The 24,105-nt window shown below is 47.2% G+C and overlaps 1 protein-coding gene across 4 annotated transcripts in view; it reads right to left on the bottom strand.

The window, feature by feature from the left end:
* vapb (VAMP (vesicle-associated membrane protein)-associated protein B and C) overlaps positions 1 to 3,075 on the bottom strand; it is an 88,118-nt gene extending 85,043 nt beyond the window's left edge. For 3 of the 4 annotated variants that reach the window (XM_078555484.1, XM_078555485.1, XM_078555487.1), the window contains exon 1: positions 2,947 to 3,075. In XM_078555484.1, the coding sequence (XP_078411610.1) occupies positions 2,947 to 3,004 (58 nt within the window). In that variant the 5' untranslated portion in view covers positions 3,005 to 3,075. The remainder of the gene's footprint in view (positions 1 to 2,946) is intronic. The other variant, XM_078555486.1, reaches the window with a different exon arrangement.
* Positions 3,076 to 24,105: the final 21,030 nt, after the last annotated feature.

The following is a 24,105-nucleotide window of genomic DNA, read 5'->3' as shown; positions in this document are numbered from 1 at the left end:
TCTGTGTGTGCGTGTGGAAATGAGGCAAAGGTTCTCCTTGGCCATAAAGCCTCCTGCAGTTAGACAGACTGACCACATTAAATGACAAGACTAACACATGAATACTGGTCACTTGGACGACAGAGGAGAGGTGGTTGGAGAAGAATGGTCTAGTGAACCATGTCAAAGGCTGCAGACAGGTTGAAAAAGATGAGGAGGACTGCTTTACCTTTGGCACAGTCACAACTTTTATTTTGTGACTTTGATAAGAGCAATTTTGATAGAGTGGAAAGGGCAGAAATCGGATTGGAGGGATTCAAACAGGGGAGTTCCGGGAAAGGTGGGGCACGGATTTGTCCTAAACTCTTAAAAAAACATCGGTACCAAAAGTACCAATGCTTTCCTTATAGAAAATGCTACTGTATTACATTGATGAAATGAAACAGGAAACAGACAATAGGCAGTCAACAAATACCAAAATACAATGACCCAGTGTCTCACCCCAACCTCTGACTACACAGGCCCTGGGGATGGGGGGGAGAATGAGTGGTGGTGGGTGGGGGGGTGAAGAGAGAATGGGGGGTGGTGGTGGGGCGGGGGGGAGAAAGGGTGGTGGTGGTGGGGCGGGGGGGGGAGAATGGGGGGGTGGGGGGAGGGAGGAGAATGGGGGGGGTGGGGGGAGGGGAGGAGAATGGGGGGGTGGGGGGGGAAGAGGAGAATGGGGGGGTGGGGGGGGAAGAGGAGAATGGGGGGGGTGGGGGGGGAAGAGGAGAATGGGGGGGGGTGGGGGGGGAAGAGGAGAATGGGGGGGGGGTGGGGGGGGAAGAGGAGAATGGGGGGGGGGTGGGGGGGGAAGAGGAGAATGGGGGGGGGGGGGTGGGGGGGGAAGAGGAGAATGGGGGGGTGTGGGGGGGTGGGGGGGGGAGAGGAGAATGGGGGGGTGTGGGGGGGAGAGAATGGGGGTGTGGGGTGTGGGGGGGAGAGAATGGGGGTGGGGGGGAGAGAATGGGGGTGGGGGGGGAGAGAATGGGGTGGGGGGGGAGAGAATGGGGTGGGGGGGGAGAGAATGGGGGTGGGGGGGAGAGAATGGGGGTGGGGGGGAGAGAATGGGGGTGGGGGGGAGAGAATGGGGGTGGGGGGGAGAGAATGGGGGTGGGGGGGAGAGAATGGGGGTGGGGGGGAGAGAATGGGGGTGGGGGGGAGAGAATGGGGGTGGGGGGGAGAGAATGGGGGTGGGGGGGAGAGAATGGGGGTGGGGGGAGAGAATGGGGGTGGGGGGGAGAGAATGGGGGTGGGGGGGAGAGAATGGGGGTGGGGGGGAGAGAATGGGGGTGGGGGGGAGAGAATGGGGGTGGGGGGGAGAGAATGGGGGTGGGGGGGAGAGAATGGGGGTGGGGGGGAGAGAATGGGGGTGGGGGGGAGAGAATGGGGGTGGGGGGGAGAGAATGGGGGTGGGGGGGAGAGAATGGGGGTGGGGGGGAGAGAATGGGGGTGGGGGGGGAGAGAATGGGGGTGGGGGGGAGAGAATGGGGGTGGGGGGGAGAGAATGGGGGTGGGGGGGAGAGAATGGGGGTGGGGGGGAGAGAATGGGGGTGGGGGGGAGAGAATGGGGGTGGGGGGGAGAGAATGGGGGTGGGGGGGAGAGAATGGGGGTGGGGGGGAGAGAATGGGGGTGGGGGGGGAGAGAATGGGGGTGGGGGGGAGAGAATGGGGGTGGGGGGGAGAGAATGGGGGTGGGGGGGAGAGAATGGGGGTGGGGGGGAGAGAATGGGGGTGGGGGGGAGAGAATGGGGGTGGGGGGGAGAGAATGGGGGTGGGGGGGAGAGAATGGGGGTGGGGGGAGAGAATGGGGGTGGGGGGGAGAGAATGGGGGTGGGGGGGAGAGAATGGGGGTGGGGGGGAGAGAATGGGGGTGGGGGGGAGAGAATGGGGGTGGGGGGGAGAGAATGGGGGTGGGGGGGAGAGAATGGGGGTGGGGGGGAGAGAATGGGGGTGGGGGGGAGAGAGAATGGGGGTGGGGGGGGAGAGAATGGGGGTGGGGGGGAGAGAATGGGGGTGGGGGGGAGAGAATGGGGGTGGGGGGGAGAGAATGGGGGTGGGGGGGAGAGAATGGGGGTGGGGGGGGAGAGAATGGGGGTGGGGGGGTGAGGGGGGGAGAGAATGGGGGTGGGGGGGAGGGGGGGACAGAATGGGGGTGGGGGGATGAGGGGGGGGAGAGAATGGGGGTGGGGGGTGGGGGGGTGAGGGGGGGAGAGAATGGGGTGGGGGGGTGAGGGGGGGAGAGAATGGGGGTGGGGGGGAGGGGGGAGAGAATGGGGGTGGGGGGATGAGGGGGGGGGAGAGAATGGGGGTGGGGGGATGAGGGGGGGGGAGAGAATGGGGGTGGGGGGTGGGGAGGTGAGGGGGGGGAGAGAATGGGGGTGGGGGGTGGGGGGAGAGAATGGGGGTGGGGGGGAGAGAATGGGGGTGGGGGGGAGAGAATGGGGGTGGGGGGGAGAGAATGGGGGTGGGGGGAGAGAATGGGGGTGGGGGGGAGAGAATGGGGGTGGGGGGGAGAGAATGGGGGTGGGGGGGGAGAGAATGGGGGTGGGGGGGAGAGAATGGGGGTGGGGGGGGGTAGGGGGGAGAGAATGGGGGGCCAGAAGATGGTTGGATGTATCTGTGGAACCCTGTCCGCTCCGGTGCGGAGCTCAGGCTCGATCTTTCCCGGGTCCGAGCTCTGGGTTACTGAGTGCGGGGACCCGGTTTCGGCTCCCAGCCACAGTCAGCACCAAGCGGCAGGGAGAGGCCGGGAGGAGCCGGGACCGGGAACCGGGAGTCGCTACCACGCCGCCGGCCTCAGCCTCTCCGGCTTTGGCCTGAACCCCTTCCCCAACCCCGCGTTCGATTTAGAAGAGGGTCCAACAGCAGGGGGCCGCCTCCTGGGGATGGTGCTGAGATGTCCCGGACCCCTGGGCTGTCTCTTACCTTTGAATTTGAGCTCGTTGGGCGGCTCCAGGATGAGGAGCTGCTCCGGGCGCGCCATGGCGGACAGAGAGAGAGAGAGAGACAGGCTGACGTCAGCAGCAGCACAGCACTGACCCCTGCGGCTGGAGGGAGAACTGCAGCGCCAGAGAGACAGAGAGTGAATGAAAGAGTAAATACCCCAAAACCAGGGGTAAATATCCCTAAACCTAGGATAAATACCGCCAAACCAGGAGCAAATACCCAAAACCCAGGGGAAATATCCAAAACCTGGGAAAATACCCCTGAACCAGTTGTAAATACCCCAAAATCTGGGGGAAAACGCAAAAAACTTGGGCAAATAAGCCCAAACCCAGTATAAATACCCCAAAACCCTGGGTAAATACCCCAAAAGGACTTTACAGAGTGAGCAGCTGGGAGTTCGGTGAGTGAGAAAGTTTTATTCTAGTTTTTTTTGCATTTAGGCTTGAAATAAAAGTTACTTTACGTTTAAATTTCTAAATCTAGTTTTAAGCAGTGATAAACAAGCTCTCTACTAGAGGGCAGTTGTATTTAGTCAATTAGGTAGCTCATATATTCTGGTTTCTAGCAGAGGTGAATCATCTACATCTCAGTTAGTATAACTACAAGGGTCTGAGTGCGACTGGCACTGAATGCAAATTTACAGAGTGTGCAGCTAGGAGTTTGGTGGATCTGGTGAAGGAGGTGCTTTTTTACTTTTCTACCTTTTTCAGCCTCCAGTATTTGGTTCTTACTTCATTGCAGAGGAATAAGCTGATTGATGAGTGACTGGTACGTTATTCTACTTATAATAAATAGTTTGTAAAATTTAAGGTATAGCAGGTCAGCTCAGTTGAGTGGAATGTGCCTCCTGTGGTATGTGGATGCATCATGTGTCCTAGACAAACACATCTGCTGGAAGTGCCATTGGTTGCAGAAGCTTGGGCTCTGGGTTTCAGAACCTTAGTGGTGGCTGGAGTCACTGTGCTGCATCCGCAAGGCTGAGAACTATGTGGATAGCACGTTTAGGGAGGTGGTCACATCACAGAAGATGGTAACGTCGCAGGTTAGGAGAACGCAGGCAATGAGGGTGACCATTAAGATTCTGTGATTCTGTAATATTTTGACTACTATCGCTTTATTAATACTAATTTCTTTCAGTTCCTTATTTTCACAAGCTGCTTGGTTCCCTAGTATTTCTGGGAGGTATTCTGCAGCTTCCTCCATGAAGGCAAACACAAATTAATTGTTTAGTTTCTCCACCATTTCTCTATTCTCCATTATAAATTCTCCCGTCCCCACCTGTAATGGGCCACGTTTGTCCTAGCTAATCTTTTCTTTTTCACATACCTAAAGAAGCTTTTACAGTCCACCTTTATGTTTCTCGCAAGCTTATACTCTCTTTTCCCTTTCTTAATCAGTTTCTTGGTCCTTGTTTGCTGGATTCTAAAATGCTCCCAATCCTTACTACTTTTTCTGCCAACCTTATAAGCCACTTCCTTTGACCTAATGCAATCTTTAACTTCTATTGTTAGCCATGTTTGATTCATCTTTCCTGTTGAGTTTCTGTGTCGTAGAGGAATGCATACGTGTTGTAGACCACGCAATACTTCTTTAAATACTAGCCAATTGCCTGCCTACCATCAAAATTTTTAGTGTAGTTTCCCAATCCACCATAACCATCTTGCCCCTCATACCTTCATAGTTTCCTTTGTTCAGATTTAACCCCTAGTTTCAAAATGAACTATATCACTTTCAAAATTCTAATATAAAATGTTATCATGTTATGGTCACTACTTCCTAAAGGCTCCTTTACAGCAAGGTTATTGATTAGCCCTTTCACATTACAAAATACTAAATCTAAAATAGTCTGATCCCTAGTTGGTTCTACAATGTACTGATCCAGAAACCCATCTCGTACTCACTCCAGGAATTCATCCTCTACAGCATTTTACCCAGTGTATATGTAAATTGAAATCACCCATTATGACTGTATTACGCATGTTACATGCAGCTCTAAATTCCTGATTTATACCATGCCTAACGTTACCACTACAGTTTGGTGGCCTGTAAACAATGCCCACCAATATCTGCTGTCCCTTGCTGTTTCTTAGTTCCACTCAAACTGACTCTACATCTTGATCCTTCCATCAAAGATCCTCTCTCACTAATGTACTGATCTCATCCATTATTAATAGTGCTACCCTGCCCCTTTTCCTTTTTGCCTATCCTTCCTAAATGACGAATATCCTTGAACATTCAGTCCCCAGTCTCGGTCACCCTGTAACCACATCTCCATAATGGCAATTAAATCATACCCATTTACCTCTATTTGTGCCTACAAATCATTTGCCTTATTGCGAATTCTGCATGCAATCAGATAGTCTGCCCTTAACTTTGTCTTTCTAACACTATTCCACATTCTGATCCTATTTGATGCTTGCCTTTGTTTCATCTGCCTTCTAATTTCATCTACTACTTTTCTACTTCCTGTTACCAGTTTTGCTGCCCCCCAATCTGAGCTCCCTCTCAGGCTCCTACCCTCCCCAACAGCACTAGCAAACCTCCCGGTGATGATGTTAGTCTCAGTCCTGCTAAGATGCAACCAGTCCATCTTGTACAGGTCCCACCTGACCCAGAACTGGTCCCAATGCCTCAGAAATCTGATACACTCCCTCCTACACTAATTCTGCAGCTACGTGTTCAATCGCTCAATCCTCTTATTCCTATGCTCACTAGCACATGGTACTGGTAGTACACAAGGAAATAAGAAATAGGAACAGAAGTAGATCATTCGGCTCCTCAAGCCTGCTCTGCCATTCAATAAGATCATGGCTAACCTTCTTTGTGTTTCGATTTCCACATTCCCATCTAACCCCGATAACCTTTGATTCCTTTGTCTAACAAGAATCTACCTACCTCTGCCTTAAAAATATTCAATGACCCCGCCTCCACCACTATTTGAGGCAGAGAGTTCCAAAGTCGCACAACCCTCTAAGAGAAAAAAATTCTCCTCATCTCTGTCCTAAAAGGGCAACCTCTAATTTTAAAACACTGTCCCCTGGACTCTGGACCCACCCACAAAAGGAAACATCCTTTTGATGGCCACCTTGTCAAGGCCCTTCAGGATCTTGTATACTTCAATCAAATCACCCCTCAAACTTCTAAACTCCAGTGGAAATAAGCCCAGTCTGTCCAACCTTTCCTCATCAAACTACTAACTCATTCCAGGTATCAATCTAGTAAACCTCGTTTGAGCCACCTCCAATGCATTTACATCCTTCCTTAAATGAGGAGACCAAAACTGCACACAGTATTCGAGGTGCAGTCGCACCAATGCCCTGTATCACTGAAGCATAACATCCTTATTTTTATGTTCAATCCCTCTCATAATAAAGGATAGCATTCCATTAGCCTTCTTAATTACTTGCTGTACCTGCATACTAACTTTTTGTGACTCATATACTAGAACATCTAGATCCCTCTGCACCTCAGAATTATGCAGCCGTTCTCCATTTAAGTAGTACTCCGCTTTTTGTTCTTTCTGCCAAAGTGAACAACTTCACATTTTCCCACATTAAACTCCAATTACCAGATCTTTGCTCACTCACTCAACCTATCTATATCCATCTGCAACTTCCTCATGTCCTCTTCACAACATACCTTCCTACCTATCTTTGTGTCATCTGCAAATTTAGCTACCATGTCTTCACTCCTTTCATCTAAGTCATTGGTGTACATCGTAAAAAGTTGAGGCCCCAGTACAGACCCCTGTGGAACGCCACTCATCACATCCTGCCAATCAGAAAAAGACCCATTTATGCATACTCTCTGCTTTCTGCCAGCCAGCCAATCTTTTATCCATGCGCTTTATTTCTTGTAATAATCTTTGATGTGGCACCTTGTCAAATGCCTTCTGGAAATCCAAGTACAGTACATCTACAGGCTCCGCTTTATCCACTGTGCATGTTACTCCTTCAAAAAACTCCAATAAATTGGTTAAACATGATTTCCCTTTCACAAAACGATGCTGACTCTTCCCAGTTGCCCTGAGCTCTTCTAAGTGCCCAGCCATAACCTCCTTAATGATCGATTCTAATAACTTCCCCACGACAGAAGTCAAGCTAACTGCCCTATAGTGTCCTGTTTTCTGCCTCCCTCCCTTCTTGAATAGAGGGGTTATATTTGCTACTTTCCAATCTGATGGACCTTTCCAGAATCTAGCGAATTTTGGAAAATTAACACAAAGGCATCTACTAGCTCATTAGCCACCTCTTTAAAGACCCTACGATATAGTCCATCAGGACCCAGAGACTTGCCAGCCTGCAGCTCCATCAATTTGCTCAGTATCGTTTCCCTAGTGATTTCAATTTCACCAAGTTCCTTTCTCCCGTTCACCTCCTGATTTGTAGCTATTACTGGAATGTTTTTTGTATCCTCTATAGTGAACAAGGAAGCAAAATATTTGTTCATTTCTTTTGCCATTTCCTTATTATCTACTATTAACTCCCCACTGTCACTCTCAAGAGGACCAACACTCACTTTACTTACTCATTTCCATTTTAAATACCTGTAGAAACTCTTGCTACCCATTTTTATATTTCTAGCTAGCGTCCTTTCATATTCTAATTTCTTTCTCCTGATTAACCTTTTAGTCATTCTCTACCATTCTTTATATTCTGTCCAATCATCTGTCCTACCATTCATCATTGGAGTTGTATGCTTTTTCCTTAAGTTTGATGTTTTCCTTAACATCTCTAGTTAACCACGGATGATGGTCCTCCCCTTAGAATTTTTCTTTATAGTAGGAATGTACTTATTCTGAATACTCTGAAATATCCACTTAAATGTCTGCCACTGCTTCTCTATTGATCTATCCTCTAGCCTAGTTTCCCAGTTCACTTCAGCTAGCTCAGCTTTCATCCCCACATAGTTGCCCTTAGTTAAGTTTAAGATACTAGTCTTAGACCCGCTCTTCTCCCTTCCAAATTGGATGTAAAATTCAATTATATTGTGGTCACTGCTACCTCGAGGTGCCTTTACCCTGGGGTCATTAATTAATCCTGTCACGTTACACAATACCAAATCTAATATAGCCTACTCTCTGGTCAGTTCCAGAACATGCTGCTCTAAGAAACTATCTTGAAAGTATTCTAAGAACTCTTCATCCAGGCTACTACTGCCAATCTAATTTTTCCAGTTTATGTGTAGATTAAAATCACCCATGATTATTGCCGTCCCTTTATCACAAGCACACAATATTGGTAAAAGTAGGGAAAATCCCAAGATATTCTATAAATACATCAATCAGAAGAGGATAACCAGGGAAAGAGTAGGGCCCATTGGGGACCAAGGGGGCAATCTATGGGTGGAGCCAGAGGACATCGGTAGAGTGTTGAACGAATACTTCACATCCGTCTTCACCCAAGAGAATGAGGATGAAGGTATTGAACTCGGGGAGAGAGACTGTGAGGTTCTTGAGCAAATTGATATAGGGAGTGACAAGGTTTTGGAGGTGTTGGCAGGCTTAAAAGTGCACAAATCTCCAGATCCAAATGATTTGTGTCCCAGACAGCTAAGGGAGGCAAGGGAGGAGATTGTAGGGGCTCTGACCCAAATTTTTAATTCCTCTCTGGGCACGGGGGAGGTGCCAGAGGACTGGAGAACAGCTAATGTGGTTCCGCTATTTAAGAAGGGTTGGAGAAATAAGCCAGGGAACGACAGGTCAGTGAGTCTCACATCAGTGGTAGGGAAACTATTGGAGAAAATTCTGAAGGAGAGAATCTATCTCCACTTGGAGAGGCAAGGTTTGATCAGGGATAGTCAGCATGGCTTTGTCAGAGGGAGGTCATGCCTAACAAATTTGATTGAATGTTTTGAGGAGGTGACCAGGTGTGTAGATAAGGGTAGTGCAGTTGGTGTAGTTTATATGGATTTCAGCAAAGCCTTTGACAAGGTCCCACATGGGAGATTTATAAACAAGGCAAATGCACATGGGATACAGGGTAATTTGATAAGGTGGATTCAAAATTGGCTTAGTTGTAGGAGACAGAGGGTGATATCAGAAGGATGCTTTAGTGACTGGAAGCCAGTGTCCATTGGCGTACCACAGGGATCTGTGCTGGGTCCTGTATTATTCATCATTTATATAAACGACATAGATGACTATGTGGGGGGTAGGATTAGTAAGTTTGCGGATGGTCAATGGGCAGATAAGTGACAGATGGAATTTAACCCTGAAAAGTGTGAGGTGATACACTTTGGAAGGAGTAATTTGACAAGGAGGTATTCAATCTACGGCATGACACTAGGAAGTTCTGAGGAATAAAGGGACCTTGGCGTGTGTGTCCATAGATCTCTGAAGGTGGATGGGCATGTTAGTGGGGTGGTGAAAAAGGCATATGGGACACTTGCCTTTATCAATCGAGGCATAGATTACAAAAGTAGGGAGGTCATGTTGGAGTTGTATAGAACCTTGGTGAGGCCACAGTTGGAGTAATGGGTGTAGTTCTGGTCGCCACATTATAGGAAGGATGTGATTGCACTGGAGGGGGTGCAGAGGAGATTCACCAGGATGTTGCCTGGGATGAAACATTTAAGCTATGAAGAGAAGTTGGATAGACTTGGGTTGTTTCCGTTAGAGCAGAGAAGACTGAGGGGCGACCTGATCGAGGTGTACAAAATTATGAGGGGCATGGACAGGGTGGATAGGGAGCAGGTGTTCCCCTTAGCTGAAGGGTCAGTCACGAGGGGGCATAAGTTCAAGGTGAGGGGCAGGAGGTTTAGGGGGGATGTGAGGAAAAACTTTTTTACCCAGAGGGCGGTGACAGTCTGGAATGCACTGCCTGGGAGGGTGGTGGAGGCAGGTTGCCTCGCATCCTTTAAAAAGTACCTGGATGAGCACTTGGCACGTCATAACATTCAAGGCTATGGGCCAAGTGCTGGTAAATGGGATTAGGTAGGTATCTCAGGTGTTTCTCACGTGTCGGTGCAGACTCGATGGGCCGAAGGGCCTCTTCTGCACTGTGTGATTCTGTGATTCTGTGAATATTTTCTCTTGAATACTTTGTCTTACACTGTGGCTACTGTTAGAGGGCCTGTAGACCACTCCCACTAATGACTTTTTTCCCCTACTATTCCTCATCTCTACCCAAAGCGATTCTACATCCTGATCTCCCAAACCAAGGTAATTTCTAAATATTGCACCAATGCCCTCTTTGATTAACAGTGCTACCCCTCCAGCTTTACTTTGCTTCCTATTCTTCTTGAATGTTATGTACCCTTCAATGTTAAGGACCCAATCATTGTCGTCCTGCAGCCACATCTCTGTAATTGCTATCAGATCATATTTATTTACTTCAATGTGGGCCATCAATTCATTTATTTTGTTATGATGCTACATGCATTCAGATAGAGAGCCTTTAGTTTTGTCTTTTTGTTAACTTCATAACATCTAGTCTTGACTGACTTTTCAAAATATCTTTCCTAATTCTACCTATGTCATTGGTACCTACATGGAGCATGACAACTGGACCCTCCCCCTCCCACTGCAAGTTCCTCTCCATCTCTGAACAGGTGTCCCGAACCCTGGCACCGGGCAGACAACATAGCAGTCTGGACTCTTGCTCTTTGCTGCAGAGAACAGTGTCAATCACCCTCACTGTGCCATCCCCTACTACTGCTACATTCCTTTTTGCTCCCCCCGCTTGAATGGCTTCCTGTATCATGGTGGCATGTCCAGCCAGTTCATCCACCTTGTAGACCTCACTTTCATCCACACAGGTTGTGAGCACCTCAAGCCTGTTTGACAATTGCAAAGCCTGAGGCTCCTCCCCTACTGTCTGCTCAGTCCCTTTACCTGCCTTACTGACAGTCACATCCTCCTGTCCCTCACTGCTGACCAAAACAACTGACCCTCTTCTAAGAGGTGTGTGGTGCTAAAGTTACTGCTTTTAAGGTTCTGCTTTTTAAATTTTTTTCCTAATGCCCTAAAATCTGCTTTCAGGACCTCACCCCACTTCCTACCTATGTCATAGGTAAATCTGCAAATGTGACATGAGAAAAAACTTTTTCACACAATGAGTGGTTCGGGGCTGGAATGTACTGCCTGGAAACCTGGTGGAGGCAGGTTCAATCGAGGCATTCAAGAGAGCATTAGATGATTATTTGAATAGAAACAATGTGCAGGGGTACAGGTAAAAGGAAGGGCGCCATTGACAAGGTCATAATGCTCATTTGGAGAGCCGGTGCAGTCACAATGAGCCGAATGGTCTCCTTCTGTGCCGTTAAAATTCTGTGATTCATTGGTACTAACCTGGACCATGACCTCTGTCTATTCACCCTCCCCCAGAAGAATGTCCTGCAGCCACTCTGTGACATCCTTGACTCTGGCACCAGGGAGCCAACATATTATCCTGGAGTCATGTCTACAACAGCAGAAACACCTGTCTGTTCCCCTAACTAAAAAATCCCCAATTGCTATAGCTCTTCCAATCTTCTTTCTCCACTCTTGTGCAGCTGAGCCACCCATGATGCCAGGTACTTGACTCTTGCTGCACTCCTCTGAGGAACCATCACCAGTATCACCAGTATCCAAAATGGAAAATATTACTGAGTGGGATCGACTCAGGGAACTCTTGCACTACCTGCCTAGTTCTCGTAGACTGCCTGGTGGTCACCCATTTCCTCGCTGTCTGCATTCTCCTAGCCTGCGATGTGATCAACTCCCTAAACGTGCTATCCACATAGTTCTTAGCCTCATGGATGCACACAGTAACTCCAGCCACCGCTCAGGTTTTGAAACCCAGAGCTCAAGCTTCTGCAACCAGTGACACTTCCTGCAGATGTGGTTGCCTAGGACACATGGTGCGTCCATGACTTCCCACATAGCACAGGAGGCACATTCCACTCAACTGAGCTGACCTGCCATACCTTAACTTTTACAAACTATTTATTATAAGTACTCAAAATATTACAGAATCACAGAATCTTAACAGCACAGAAGGAGGCCGTTTGGCCCATCATGTCTGCATCGGCTCTCCAAATGAGCATTAAGACCTAGTGCCATTGCCCTGCCTTTTCCCCATACCTTTGCACATTGTTTCTATTCAATAATCATCCAATGTCCACTTCAATGCCTCGATTGAACCTGCCTCCACCACACTTCTAGGCAGCATTGAAGGTTGATAAATCCCCTGGACCTGATGAGGTACATCCCAGAGTGTTTAAGGAGGTGGCTAGGGAGATAGTGGATGCATTGGTGGGTATCTTTCTAAATTCTATAGATTCTGGAAAGGTTCCTGCAGATTGGAAAGTAGCAAATGTAACCCCACTATTCAAGAAGGGAGGGAAAGAGAAAATGGAGAACTACAGATCTGTTAGTTTGTCATCAGTAGTATGGAAAATGTTAGAATCTATTATAAAGGATGTGATAACTGGGCACTTGGAAAATAATGATATGAATGGGCAGAGTCAACATGGATTTATGAAATGGAAATCATGTTTCACGAACCTGTTGGAGTTTTTTTGAGCATGTCACCTGTAGCATAGATAAAGGAGAACCAGTGAATGTGGTATATTTGGATTTTCAGAAGGCTTTTGATAAGGTCCCACAAAGGAGGTTAGCAAACAATATTAGAGCACATGGGATTGGGGTTTGTTTACTGGTATGGATTGAGAATTGGTTAACAGACAGAAAACAGAGAGTAGGAATAAATGGGTCATTCTCAGGATGGCAGGCAGCTACTAGTAGGATACCACAAGGATCAGTATTGGGTCCACAGCTGTTCACAATCTATAAAAATGATTTGGACGTGGGGACCAATTGTAATATTTCCAAATTTACTGATGACACAAAACTAGGTGGGAATGTAAGTTGTGAGGAGGATGCAAAGAGGCTTCAAGGGAACTTGGACAGGCTAAGTGGATAGGCAAGAACATGGCAGCTGGAATATAATGTGAATAAGTGTGAGGTTATGCACTTTTGTAGAAAAAACACAAAGGCAGGTTATTTCTTAAATGGTGAGATATTGGGAAGTGCGGGTATCCAAAGAGACCTGGGTGTCCTTGTTCATAAGTCAGGTGCAGCAAGCAAATAGGAAGGCAAATGGCATGTCATAGGGGAGAATTTTTCCTATGGCAGGCGGGCTGGGCAGGAGCGGGCAGGGGCGGGCACAGAGCCGATCGCCGCCCGCGATCGGCTGCACACTGCCATTTTACGCGGGTGGGCCAATTAAGCTCAGCGCTATCTGTGCAGGCGGGGGGAGGAGGAAGAGTTAGGGCCTGCATTCTTTTGCAGCGTGCGAAAGAGCACAGCAATCTTCCTGAGGCATGGAGCTGCCTCAAGGAGATTGAATGGATTTGAAAACTTTTTAATAAATAAAGTAAAAATTTATTTAAACATGTCCCCTCATGTGACAGTGTCACATGAGCTGGGACATGTTTGTGAAGTTAGGAAAATTTATTTATTTATTTTATAAAAGCTTCAGGAAACCTCTTCCCGCCCGTGGATGAGATTTCCTGAAAAACGTGAAGGCCGCTTGGGCTCTTCGCCTGCCCGCCAACCTTAAGGTTGGACAGGCAGTGTTCTTAACAAATTTAATTAATTTTTTAGTGGCCTTAATAGGCCGTTGACAGTTCGGCCAGCATGCGCCTGCCGAACAAAATATCAAAATGATGCACGATGACGTCAGGATGCACGCCCGACGTCATTGCGTGTCATTTTATGCGTCAGCATGTCGGGCCCGCCCCCACACGCCAACAGCAAAATTCCGCCCATAGAGTTTACAGCACGGAAAGAGGCCTGTCGGCCTGTCATGTCCACGCTGGTCATTAAGCCCTTTTCTGCTCTAATCCCATTTTCCAGCACTTGGCCCGAAGCCTTGTATGCTATGGCATACAAATGTTCATCTAAATACTTCTTAAATGTTGTGAGCTTCCCCGCCTCTACCACCCTTTCAGGCAGTGAGTTCCAGATACTCCCCACCCTCTGGGTGAAATTTTTTTTTTCCCAAATCCCATGGTATGTTGGGGATTTGCGTACAGGAGTAAAGATGTCTTTAATTGTATAGAGCCTTGGTGAGACCGCAGCTGGAGCATTATGTACAGTTTTGGTCTCCTTATCTAAGGAAGGAGTGCAAAAGATGTTCACCAGACTAATCCCTCGGATGGCAGCATCATTTTATGAGGAGAGATTGAGAAAACTGGGCCCGTACTCTCTAGTTTCGAAGAATGAGAAGTGATGTCATTGGATCTTACAAAATTCTTACAGAGTGTGACAGATGCAGATGTAGATAGGATGTTTCCGCTGGCTGGTGAGTCTATAAGCAGAGGGCACTGCCTTAGAGTAAAGGGCAGGCCATTTAAAACTGAGATGAGGAGGAATTTTTTCACTCAGAGGGTGGTGACTCTTTGGAATTTTCTACCCCAGAGGGCTGTGGAAGCTCAATCATTGAGTATGTTCAAGACAGAAATCTATAGATTTCTGGAAAGTAATGACACAAGGGGTATGAAGATACTGCGGGAAAGCGGCATTGAGGTAGATGATCAGCCATGATCTAATTGAATGATGGAGTAGGCTCGATGGGCCGAATGGCTCACACCTGCTCCTATGCTCCTAACCCAGGGGAAATACCCCAAAACCTGAGGAAAATGCTCCAAAACCCAGGGAGAAACCCTAAAACCTGGGGGCAATACCCTGCGTAGGGGGGAAAACCCCTAAACCCAAGGAGAAATACCCCCAAACCCAGGGAAGTACCATTGAACCTAGGGTAACTACGTCAAAACCTGGAGAGGAAACTGCAAACCCTGGGGAAAGCCGCAAAACCCAGGGCTGAAACTCCAAACTCGAGGTGGGACCCCAAACCTGGGTTTGGGGTTTCCCCTACCCCCTACCCTCTACCCCCCTAACCAGGTTTGGCATTTTTGGCTTGGGATTTGGGGTTTTTCTTCAAGTTTGGGGCCTTCCCCTGGGTTTTGGGGTTTTGCCCCCCCCCGGGCTTTTGGGTTTCCCCCTGGGTTGGGGTTTTTCCCCCATTGTTTTCTCCATTACTGTTATTTTGCTTCCATTAATTTAGGTGAGTCCCTGTCCCTGATTTAATGTTAGTTTCCTTGGAATGTGCAGCATGCTGGCCTCTTCCTCTACTGCAAATACTGACACTAAGTAATGATTCAAGTGCCTGCCATTTCCTTATTCTCATTGACAATATCATTGTTATCAGTTTGCAAAGGGGCCACAATGTTGCTGATCACCTTGTTTTTCCTAATATAATTGTAAACAATTTTTTGTGTTAATTTTGATATCCCTGGCAAGTTTCTTTTCAAACTTCCCTTTTGTAACTCTTACTCTCTGCTCTGTCACCCTTTCAAGACGTGTTTTTTTTTCATTTTTGTATGCTTTCTCTCTTAGTTTTAAGTCGTCTCTTAACACTTTAGCCATCCATCGGTGTTCAGTTTGGCAAACTCTTAGCCCTTTGGTGTATTACATTAAATTCTCTTTTTTTTGAAAATATACTTTATTCATAAAATATCTGGAAGAACATTCCAAAACATTTCAAAATCGCCATCACAAAAGTACAATCAGATTCAACTTTTACACATGGATCACGAGGTGCATCAATACAATCAATGAATATTACAATCATTTCAATATGGTCATTACAGACAATCAGACAATGGTGTTGGAGTTATCAGCACACACCATGTTGCACTCTGAGGTGCTTCAATACATTTATAATACACTTAGTATTCACTGCATACATTCATTGTGAGCTGTACAGCCCGAGGGGCTCTCAACAGTCCCCAGTCCCTCGGTGCACTATGGCAGAAAGGTCTTAGACAGCGACCTTTTCCCATTGCGCCTTTGCGGCGGCTGCCCTAAGCTTTAGTGCGTCCCTCAGCACGTAGTCCTGGACCTTGGAATGTGCCAGTCTGCAACACTCGGTCGGGGACAACTCTTTGCGCTGGAAGACCAACAAGTTTTGGGCAGACCAAAGAGAGTCTTTCACCGAGCTGATGATCCTCTAGCTGCAGTTGATGTTTGTCTCGATGTGTGTCCCTGGGAACAGCCCGTAGAGCACAAAGTCCTGTGTCACAGTACTGCTCAGGATGAACCTCGACAGAAACCACTGCATCTCTCTCCAGACCTTCTTTGCAAAGGCACAATCCACAAGGAGGTGAACAATGGTCTCGTCCCCACCACAGCCACCTCGAGGTAAACATGCAGAGAGGGTGAGACTCCTGGCATGTTGGAAGGATCTGACGGGGAGGGCCTTTCTCACCACCAGCCAAGCTACATCTTGGTGCTTGTTGGAAAGTTCTGGCGATGAGGCATTCTGCCAAATGACTTTGACAGTCTGCTCGGGGAACCATCCCACAGGATCCACCCTCTCCTTTTCCCGCAGGACTTCTAAGACGTTACGTGCCGACCACTGCCTGATGGACTTGTGGCCAAAGGTGTTTCTCTGCATAAATTTCTTCACGAGGGACAGGTGGTATGGCACAGTCCAACTACTTGGAGCGTTCTGCGGCAGCGTGGCCAGACCCATCCTTCGCAACACCGGGGACAGGTAGAACCTCAGCGCGTAGTGACACTTGATGTTTGCGTACCGAGGGTCTACGCACCGCTTGATGCAGCCACCACAAAGGTGGCCATCAGTATGAGGGCGATGTTGGGCACGTTTTTTCCCCCTTTATCTAGAGGCTTGTACATCGCGTCCCTGTGTACACAATCCATTTTTGACCTCCAGATAAAGCGAAAGCTGGCTTGGGTGATCGCCATTGTGCAGGAGTCTGGAATGGGCCAGACCTGCGCCACGTACAGCAACAGCGAGAGTGCCTCACACCTGATGACCAGGTTGTTACCCCCAATGGAGAGGGAGTGTCGCTCCCACATGCCCAGTTTTCTTTGCACCATAGACACTCGCTCCTTCCAGTTTCTAACGCATGCCCCGGTCCCTCCGAACCATATCCCTAGCTCCTTCAGGCCGTCAGCCCTGATGGTGAAGGGGACAAAGGATCGGTCAGCCCAGTTCCCAAAGAACATGGCCCTGCTCTTCCCACGATTTACCTTGGCTCCCGAGGCCAGTTCGAACTAGTCGCGGATGTGGATGAGTCTGCGCACCGACAGCAGATCCGAGCAGAAGACGGCGACATCGTCCATGTACAGGGAGGCTTTGACCTGAGTGCCTCCACTGTCTGGGATCGTCACTCCTCTTTCCTGATGGACTCAGAAAAGGGTTCTATGCAACACACAAACAGGACAGGGGAGAGAGGGCAGCCCTGCCTGACTCCAGATTTAATAGGAAAGCTAACTAATTCCCACCCATTGATTGATACTGCGCTACTGATGTTAGTGTAGAGCAGTTGGATCCAATTGTGAATTCCCTCCCCAAACTCCATTGCTTGGCAAATCATTTTAAACATGTCCCACCCTCTGTAGGAATGAGTTCCCTAAAGTATTTGTAAAGTTCTGTTTCCTGTAGAGTTCCCTTCCAATAAAGTAAAGGTAAAATTTAATTTTCTGGTGTTTTCACATATAACCTTACATTGAACGCATCAGCCTCCAATCCTCTTGCAGTTCCCCAATTTCCTTTGCTCCATTATGGAAAGGTGTGCCTTCAGCTGCCTCAGCCTTAAACTGGAATTCCATCCCTAAACCTATTATTGGAGATCATTGTTAAAGGTAAAATTAATTCTCACTTGGAAAAGCATGGGTTCTTTATAGTATATATTTACATTATAGTGTAACAGCCAAGCAGGGATTTGTTAAAGTCAGCTCTGACAAAGAGTCATGTTGGGCAGATGCTGCCAGACCTGCTGCGTTTTTCCAGCATTCTTTTGTTTTTATTTCAGATCACCAGCATCCACAGTGTTTTACTTTTATTTTATAAAGGCACATTTTGTCTGCCTAACTTGTTTGAATTCTTGATGACATGGGATTAAATGGACAGTAGCAATTTAGATATAAATTCGGCTAAGGGATAGGCAGAATGTGCTGGTGAATGAATGCTTTTTTTCTGACTGGAGAGGAGTATGCAGTTTCCCTGGGATCATTGTTTTTCTTGTTATGCATAAATGCCCAGATTATAGGGAGTACAGCTGCAGAATCTGTGGATGATACAAAATTTAGCAATGTAGTACGTAATGAGCAGAAAAGTGGCAGATTTAAGGAGGACATAGACAGATTGATGAGATGGACAAACACATGGCAGAGGCACTTTAATGCTGATAAGTGTGAAGTGATGCACTTTGAGAGAATCAACATAAGAGAGGTAGTATAATCTAAATGGTATTATCTTAAGAGGAGTGCAAGGACGAAGGGACCTGGCGGTGCATATTCACAAACCTTTCAAGGTAGCAGGGTAAGTTGGTACGACAGTTAAGAAAGTGTATAGGATATATTTGACTTTGTAAATAGAGATCATTGAGTACAAAACCAAGGAAGGCATGTCAAAGCTTAACAAATGACTGGTCAGGTCTCAGCTGGAGCATTCTGTACAACTCCTTAGGAAGGACATCGAGGCACTAGAGACAGTACATAGCACGTTTACAAACATACAAACATATGAAATAGGAGCATAAGTAGGCCGTTCAGCCCCTCAAGCCTGCTCCACCACTCGAGATCATGGCTGATCTATTACCAGGATGATACTGAGGCATGAGGAATTTCAGTTATGATGAGAGATTGTAGAATTGCCCTTTTGAGAGCATGGAATGTTAATAAAAGATCTAACAGAGGTTCTTAATATGATAAGAGGTTTTATTAAAGCAAGTAGGGAGAAGCTATTTCCTCTGACAAGTAGGTCGAAAGCTAGAGGCCATAGATTATATACAAATACAGGATAAAAGAACTAGAGGTGAAATTAGGATAAATTTCTTTTGAGGGTTGTGGAAATCTGGAACACACTATCTGAAAGAGTGGTGAAATCAGATTCCATAGGAACTTCCAAAAGACAAATCCTTGAAGTGGCCAAAATTACAGAGCAATGGAGAAAAGGTTGCAATCTTTCAAAGAGCTGACATAGAAGCAATAGATTGGATAGCATCCTTTTGTGCTGTAGGATTCTATGATTGTAACCCTCTTTGCCTTGCTACCTCGCTCTTTCCTTTAAGGTTCTCTTTAAAATCTGCCTCTTCGCCAAGCTTTGGTCAGCTGTCCAAATATGCCCTCACGTGAAAAATTTGTTTGATAACACACCTGTGAAGCACCTTGGCAGGTTTTACTATTTTAAAGGCATAATATAATACAAATGTAAACTTGATCAGAATATAGTGTAACAGGACTGTAATAGGCAGCCCTATAGTGTAACACATTAGAATGGAAATGTGATGCTCAGTACCTACAGTACAAATCATTTCAACAGAAATACAATACGCTACAATAGGAAGCACTGAGATTGAAAAACACTGGCACAGGAGTGTAATAGGACCTTAACTCTGGCCATGTAATATACTGCAATAGGAGTGTAAATACAACAGGTTTCCATGCACACAACATGAATGTAACTGTAATAGGAAGTGCTAGGAGTATAACACATAGTAATTGGAGTTTAATTTAATAAGTGGAACTGGAAGAGTAATAGACTGTAACAGGAGGATAAAAATAATCACGCTATCAGGAACTTATAACATGAGTTTAATAAATGGTAACATGCAGCACTGAGATTGCGCCCCTGTTACAGTATGTTATCCCTTAATAGGAGTCTGACACATTGCAACATTGTAATATGATGTACCGGGAGTGTACTGCAACTGTTGCATCATACACTGCAATACGCAGACTGTGACAAATACCACTGAGGGTGTAACATCATAACATCCAATATTGGTGCATTAATATGTACAAATAACACTCTATATTGAGCAAGTAACACATTATAGCAGGAATGTAATACATTGTTGTCCATAGTGCATAGAACGTTACAAACTGTATCAGAACTGTAACAGGCGGGATTAGAAATGCATTCTATTGTAACTAACAGGAATGCAGTACATGGTGCAGTGGTTAGCGTTGCTGCCTCACAGCTCCAGGGACCCGGGTTTGACCCTGACCTTTGGTGTCCGTCTGTGTGGAGTTTGCATGTTCTCCCCTTGTCTGCGTGGTTTCCTCTGGGCGCTCCAGTTTCCTCCCACTGTCCAAAGGTTAGGTGGATTGGCTATGGTAAATTGCCCCTCAGTCTGTGCCTACATGCGAGTGTGTGCCCTGTGATGGACTGTCATCCCATCCTGGGTGCACCCATCCCATGTCAGGATAGGCTCCAACTCCCCGTGACCCTGAATTGGATGAAGTGGTTCTGGAAAAGTGAGTGAGAAGAGCAATATGTTGTGAAAGCAGGTACTTGGAATGTACACATTGTGACAGGAATGTAATGTTTTCATACCCAACACCAGAAAATGCTAGAAAGTAATTTACTGAGTAGTGTAATATATTGCAACAGACATGTAATGCATAATAACAGGTGTGTAACTGAAACAATACAGTACAATACTGGAAAGAGACATCACAAATAAGAGCGTACCACATGACACTAGCATTTTGCCAGGACTGTAACTCTAAAAGGCAGCACCAGAGCCTAGCTGTAACTGCCAGCACTGGGAGTGTAATTGACTGAAACAGAAATGTAATATAGTGTAACTCCCCCAGCATTGGGAGAGGAAAAACTTTGACAGGCAGCATTCACCACATAACTGTAAAACCCCATACTCTGAGGGTAACACGTCTTCTAAATGATAAGATTACATACCATAGAGGAGCAAAAGGATTTGCATGTCCAGGCACTGAAATTATTCAAATGCCCCACTAGGGCATGTTAAAAAAAAAGTCACAAATGTGAAATGGAATGTTGCTTTTATCTTAAGGTGGGGATGCTGGAATACAAGGGATGGAGGATCTACTTCAGTAGCACTGAGTTTTGGACAGACCCCATTTGGACCATTGCATTCAATTTTAGAGACAGGTCCAGGAACGTTCTTGGAGGGAGTACTGTGCAGATTCTCCAGAGTTTAAAGGATTATGAGGGCTGGTTGCATAAATTTGATTTAAATTCCTATGAGCTTAGAAGTTTGTGGGCTGATCAGATTAAGGTGTTTAAAATGACAAGGGGATTCAAGAGGAGCCGTGCCCATCAACAATTAAAAGGCCACTTAAGGCCATTAAAAAGCCAATTGTACTCGATTTTATGTTGCCCGCAGGATTTTGCACTTGTTGCACAGGCAAAACGGGCAGCCCACTTTTAACAAAACCGCATCCGAGGGCGGGATAAAAAGGGTCAGCATGCCAGTATGAGGAGTGAGGAGTTTAGGAGATAGTTTGCTGCTGGTTGCTTATTTGAACTTGACAGCTTCATCTCAGTTCTGAGCTTCATTCTTAGCATTTCTAGGCTTCATTTCATGATCATTGGTGTCTCCCGGAGGATTTTGACTGTTTGGACCCTTCCAGGCATCAGACAGACTTCTGTTGCCATGGCGATGGGGATTGTGCTGTCTGCTGGTGGCACCTCCTCTGAGGAGGAAGAGAGGGGCAGAAGGGAGAGGAGGCCAGGTGTCCCAGTGCAGCTGCCAGGGTAGGGACCTGTGGGAGGAGAGGCACAGGCACAAGGGATGCAGGGCCAGCTGGCAGTCAAAGGCGGAAGGGGCTGCAGAAGATGCCACTACCCTGCTGCCAGGGTTTACAGGCGGTGATGTGGCTACCTCAATATGTCTGGAGGTGCAATGCCAAAGGAGGCTCCACCTCTCCAGGGAGACTGCGAACCTCCAATTGTCAGATGATCGGCCCTGAGGTCACCTCCAACTGTGTGGGTGGAAACCCCATGCCAGTGGCCCTGAAGATTACAGTGACCCTCACATTCTATGCCTCAGACATATCCAGGGCTCAGTGGGGGATCTTTGTGGAGACTCCCAATCAGCTGTCCACAGTTGCATCAAGCTGTTGACAGATGCTCTGTTCAGGTGGGTTCATTTCTAAATAGACGAGGCCAGCCAGGCTGAGTGAGCCAGAGGGTTCACAGCTATTGCTGGGTTCCCCCACGTCCAGGGTGCAATCGACCACACACATATGGCCATCAAGGCGGCAGCGGGTCAGCCGGGTGCCTTCATCAACAGGAAGGGATTCCACTCGATGAATGTCCAGATAGTTTGTGAGCACAGGATGCAGATTCTACAAGTCTGTGCAAGGTACTCTGGCAGCTCCCATGACGCTTAAATCCTCAGACACTCCCAGGTGCTGAGGCTCTTCAGTGCTCCAGATCGGCTGGATGGATGGCTGCTGGGTGACAAGGACTATCTGTTGAAAAGATGGCTTATGACGCCTCTCCACCACCCAAGAACAGAGGAAGAGCAGCGTTATATTTGAAGTCATGCCTCCAAAAGAGTGCTGATAGAGAGGACCATAGGTCTTCTGAAAATATGCTTCCGATGCCTGGACCATTCGGGGGGAGAACTACAATACCTCCCAGAGCGGGTGTCACTGATAGTGTTGCATGCAGCGCTCTCCACAATCTGGCACTGGCAAGGGGGACCCACTGGAAGAAGAGGATCTTGACACAGCTCCACAGTCCACAGAGAATGGATCCAGTAGTGAGTCAGAAGAGGAGCACGGTGCGGAGAATGCTGAGGGCGTGGAGGCAGACCTCTGTATCCTTCAGGAATGCAGGGACACCAGGGATGCCTTGATTCAACGTTCCTTCAGCTAGGCTGCCAAAGATTTGTTTCCACCTCATGCCAGGGGTGCCGCCTCCATCCCAGATGTCTGAAATGATCCCCTTTCCGATCCCCCTTTTTTCCAATAATTTATATAGATTTTTCTTTTCCCACCTATTTCCATTATTTTTAAATGTATTTCCATCCGTTGTTTTATCTCTGCCTTTTAGCCTATTTCGATCCCTTCCCCCCATCCCACCCCCACTAGGGCTATCTGTACCTTTATTATCACATTCCTTAGATAATATCACCAGCTTCAATACCTCTTTGTCCTTTTGTATATGACATCTTTTGGTTATCTCCACCTATCACTGGCCCTCTATCCAGCTCTACCTGTCCCACCTCCCCCCTTAAACCAGCTTATATTTCATCTCTTTTCTATTTTTCCTTAGTTCTGTTGAAGAGTCATACGGACTCGAAACGTTAAGTGTGTTCCTCTCCGCAGATGCTGTCAGACCTGCTGAGTTTTTCCAGGTATTTTTGTTTTTGTTTTGGATTTCCAGCATCCGCAGTTTTTTGCTTTTATATTTTTGCGTTTGTCTGAAATGACCCTTTCCTTTGAACGCAAAGTCCACTCAGTGCCTGTGCAATAAGCTTTAGAGCCACTCATATCCAGCATTAGATACTGGTGTGCCCTGCATCTACAAAATAAGTGAAGCATTTTCAGGACATTAAGACAAAAGCAAAATTCATATCATTTAGACACACATCAAATGAACAGAACAATATCTGCTGTTGATGGCCACACCAAAAAACATATTAACAAAACATGACAGAACAGAAGATCACCCATGAACAGTCCCTCTTGTGCTCATGGTGCCTTAAACTTACGTTTGGGAATTCTGCGTCTTGGTGTCCCCCACTCCTGTCGCTGTGGAGACAGCCTGCTGACTCTGCTGCCTTGTTTGCCTTGATGACCTTGGTAGTCAGCCTCTGGCCAGTGGAACCTGTGCTGCTCCGCCTGGGATGGAGCGGCCAGTGCTACGACTGGCATCTCCTCAAAAATCACAGCCTCATCAGATGCCATGGTCACTGGCAGAGGGGCAGAGGAACTGCTGCCAACATCCAGAGTACCTTAAGAGGAGCCCGCAGAGACGACAAGCAGCTTGTACACCAACGTGAGGTCACTCTGGACCTCCATGCTCGCCACTGATGGATGGGCACCTAGCTAGGATACTGGGTGCCTCATCCAACTCCCACACTGGCACTGACCACCTGAGGTTCTTTTTTTTTTATTCATTCATGGGATGTGGGCGTCGCTGGCTGGGCCAGCATTTATTGCTCATCCCTAATTGCCCTTGAGAAGGTGATGGTGAGCTGCCTTCTTGAACCGCTGCAGTCCATGTGATATAGGTACACCCACAGTGCTGTTAGGAAGGAAGTTCCCGGATTTTGACCCAGCGACAGTGAAGGAACGGAGATATAGTTCCAAGTCAGGATGGTGTGTGACTTGGAGGGGAACTTCCA

The sequence above is a fragment of the Cetorhinus maximus genome, chromosome 13 (genome assembly GCF_964194155.1).
Source record: "Cetorhinus maximus chromosome 13, sCetMax3.hap1.1, whole genome shotgun sequence".
Taxonomy (NCBI): Eukaryota; Metazoa; Chordata; class Chondrichthyes; order Lamniformes; family Cetorhinidae; genus Cetorhinus; species Cetorhinus maximus.
This window is presented reverse-complemented; position numbering and strand designations above follow the sequence as displayed.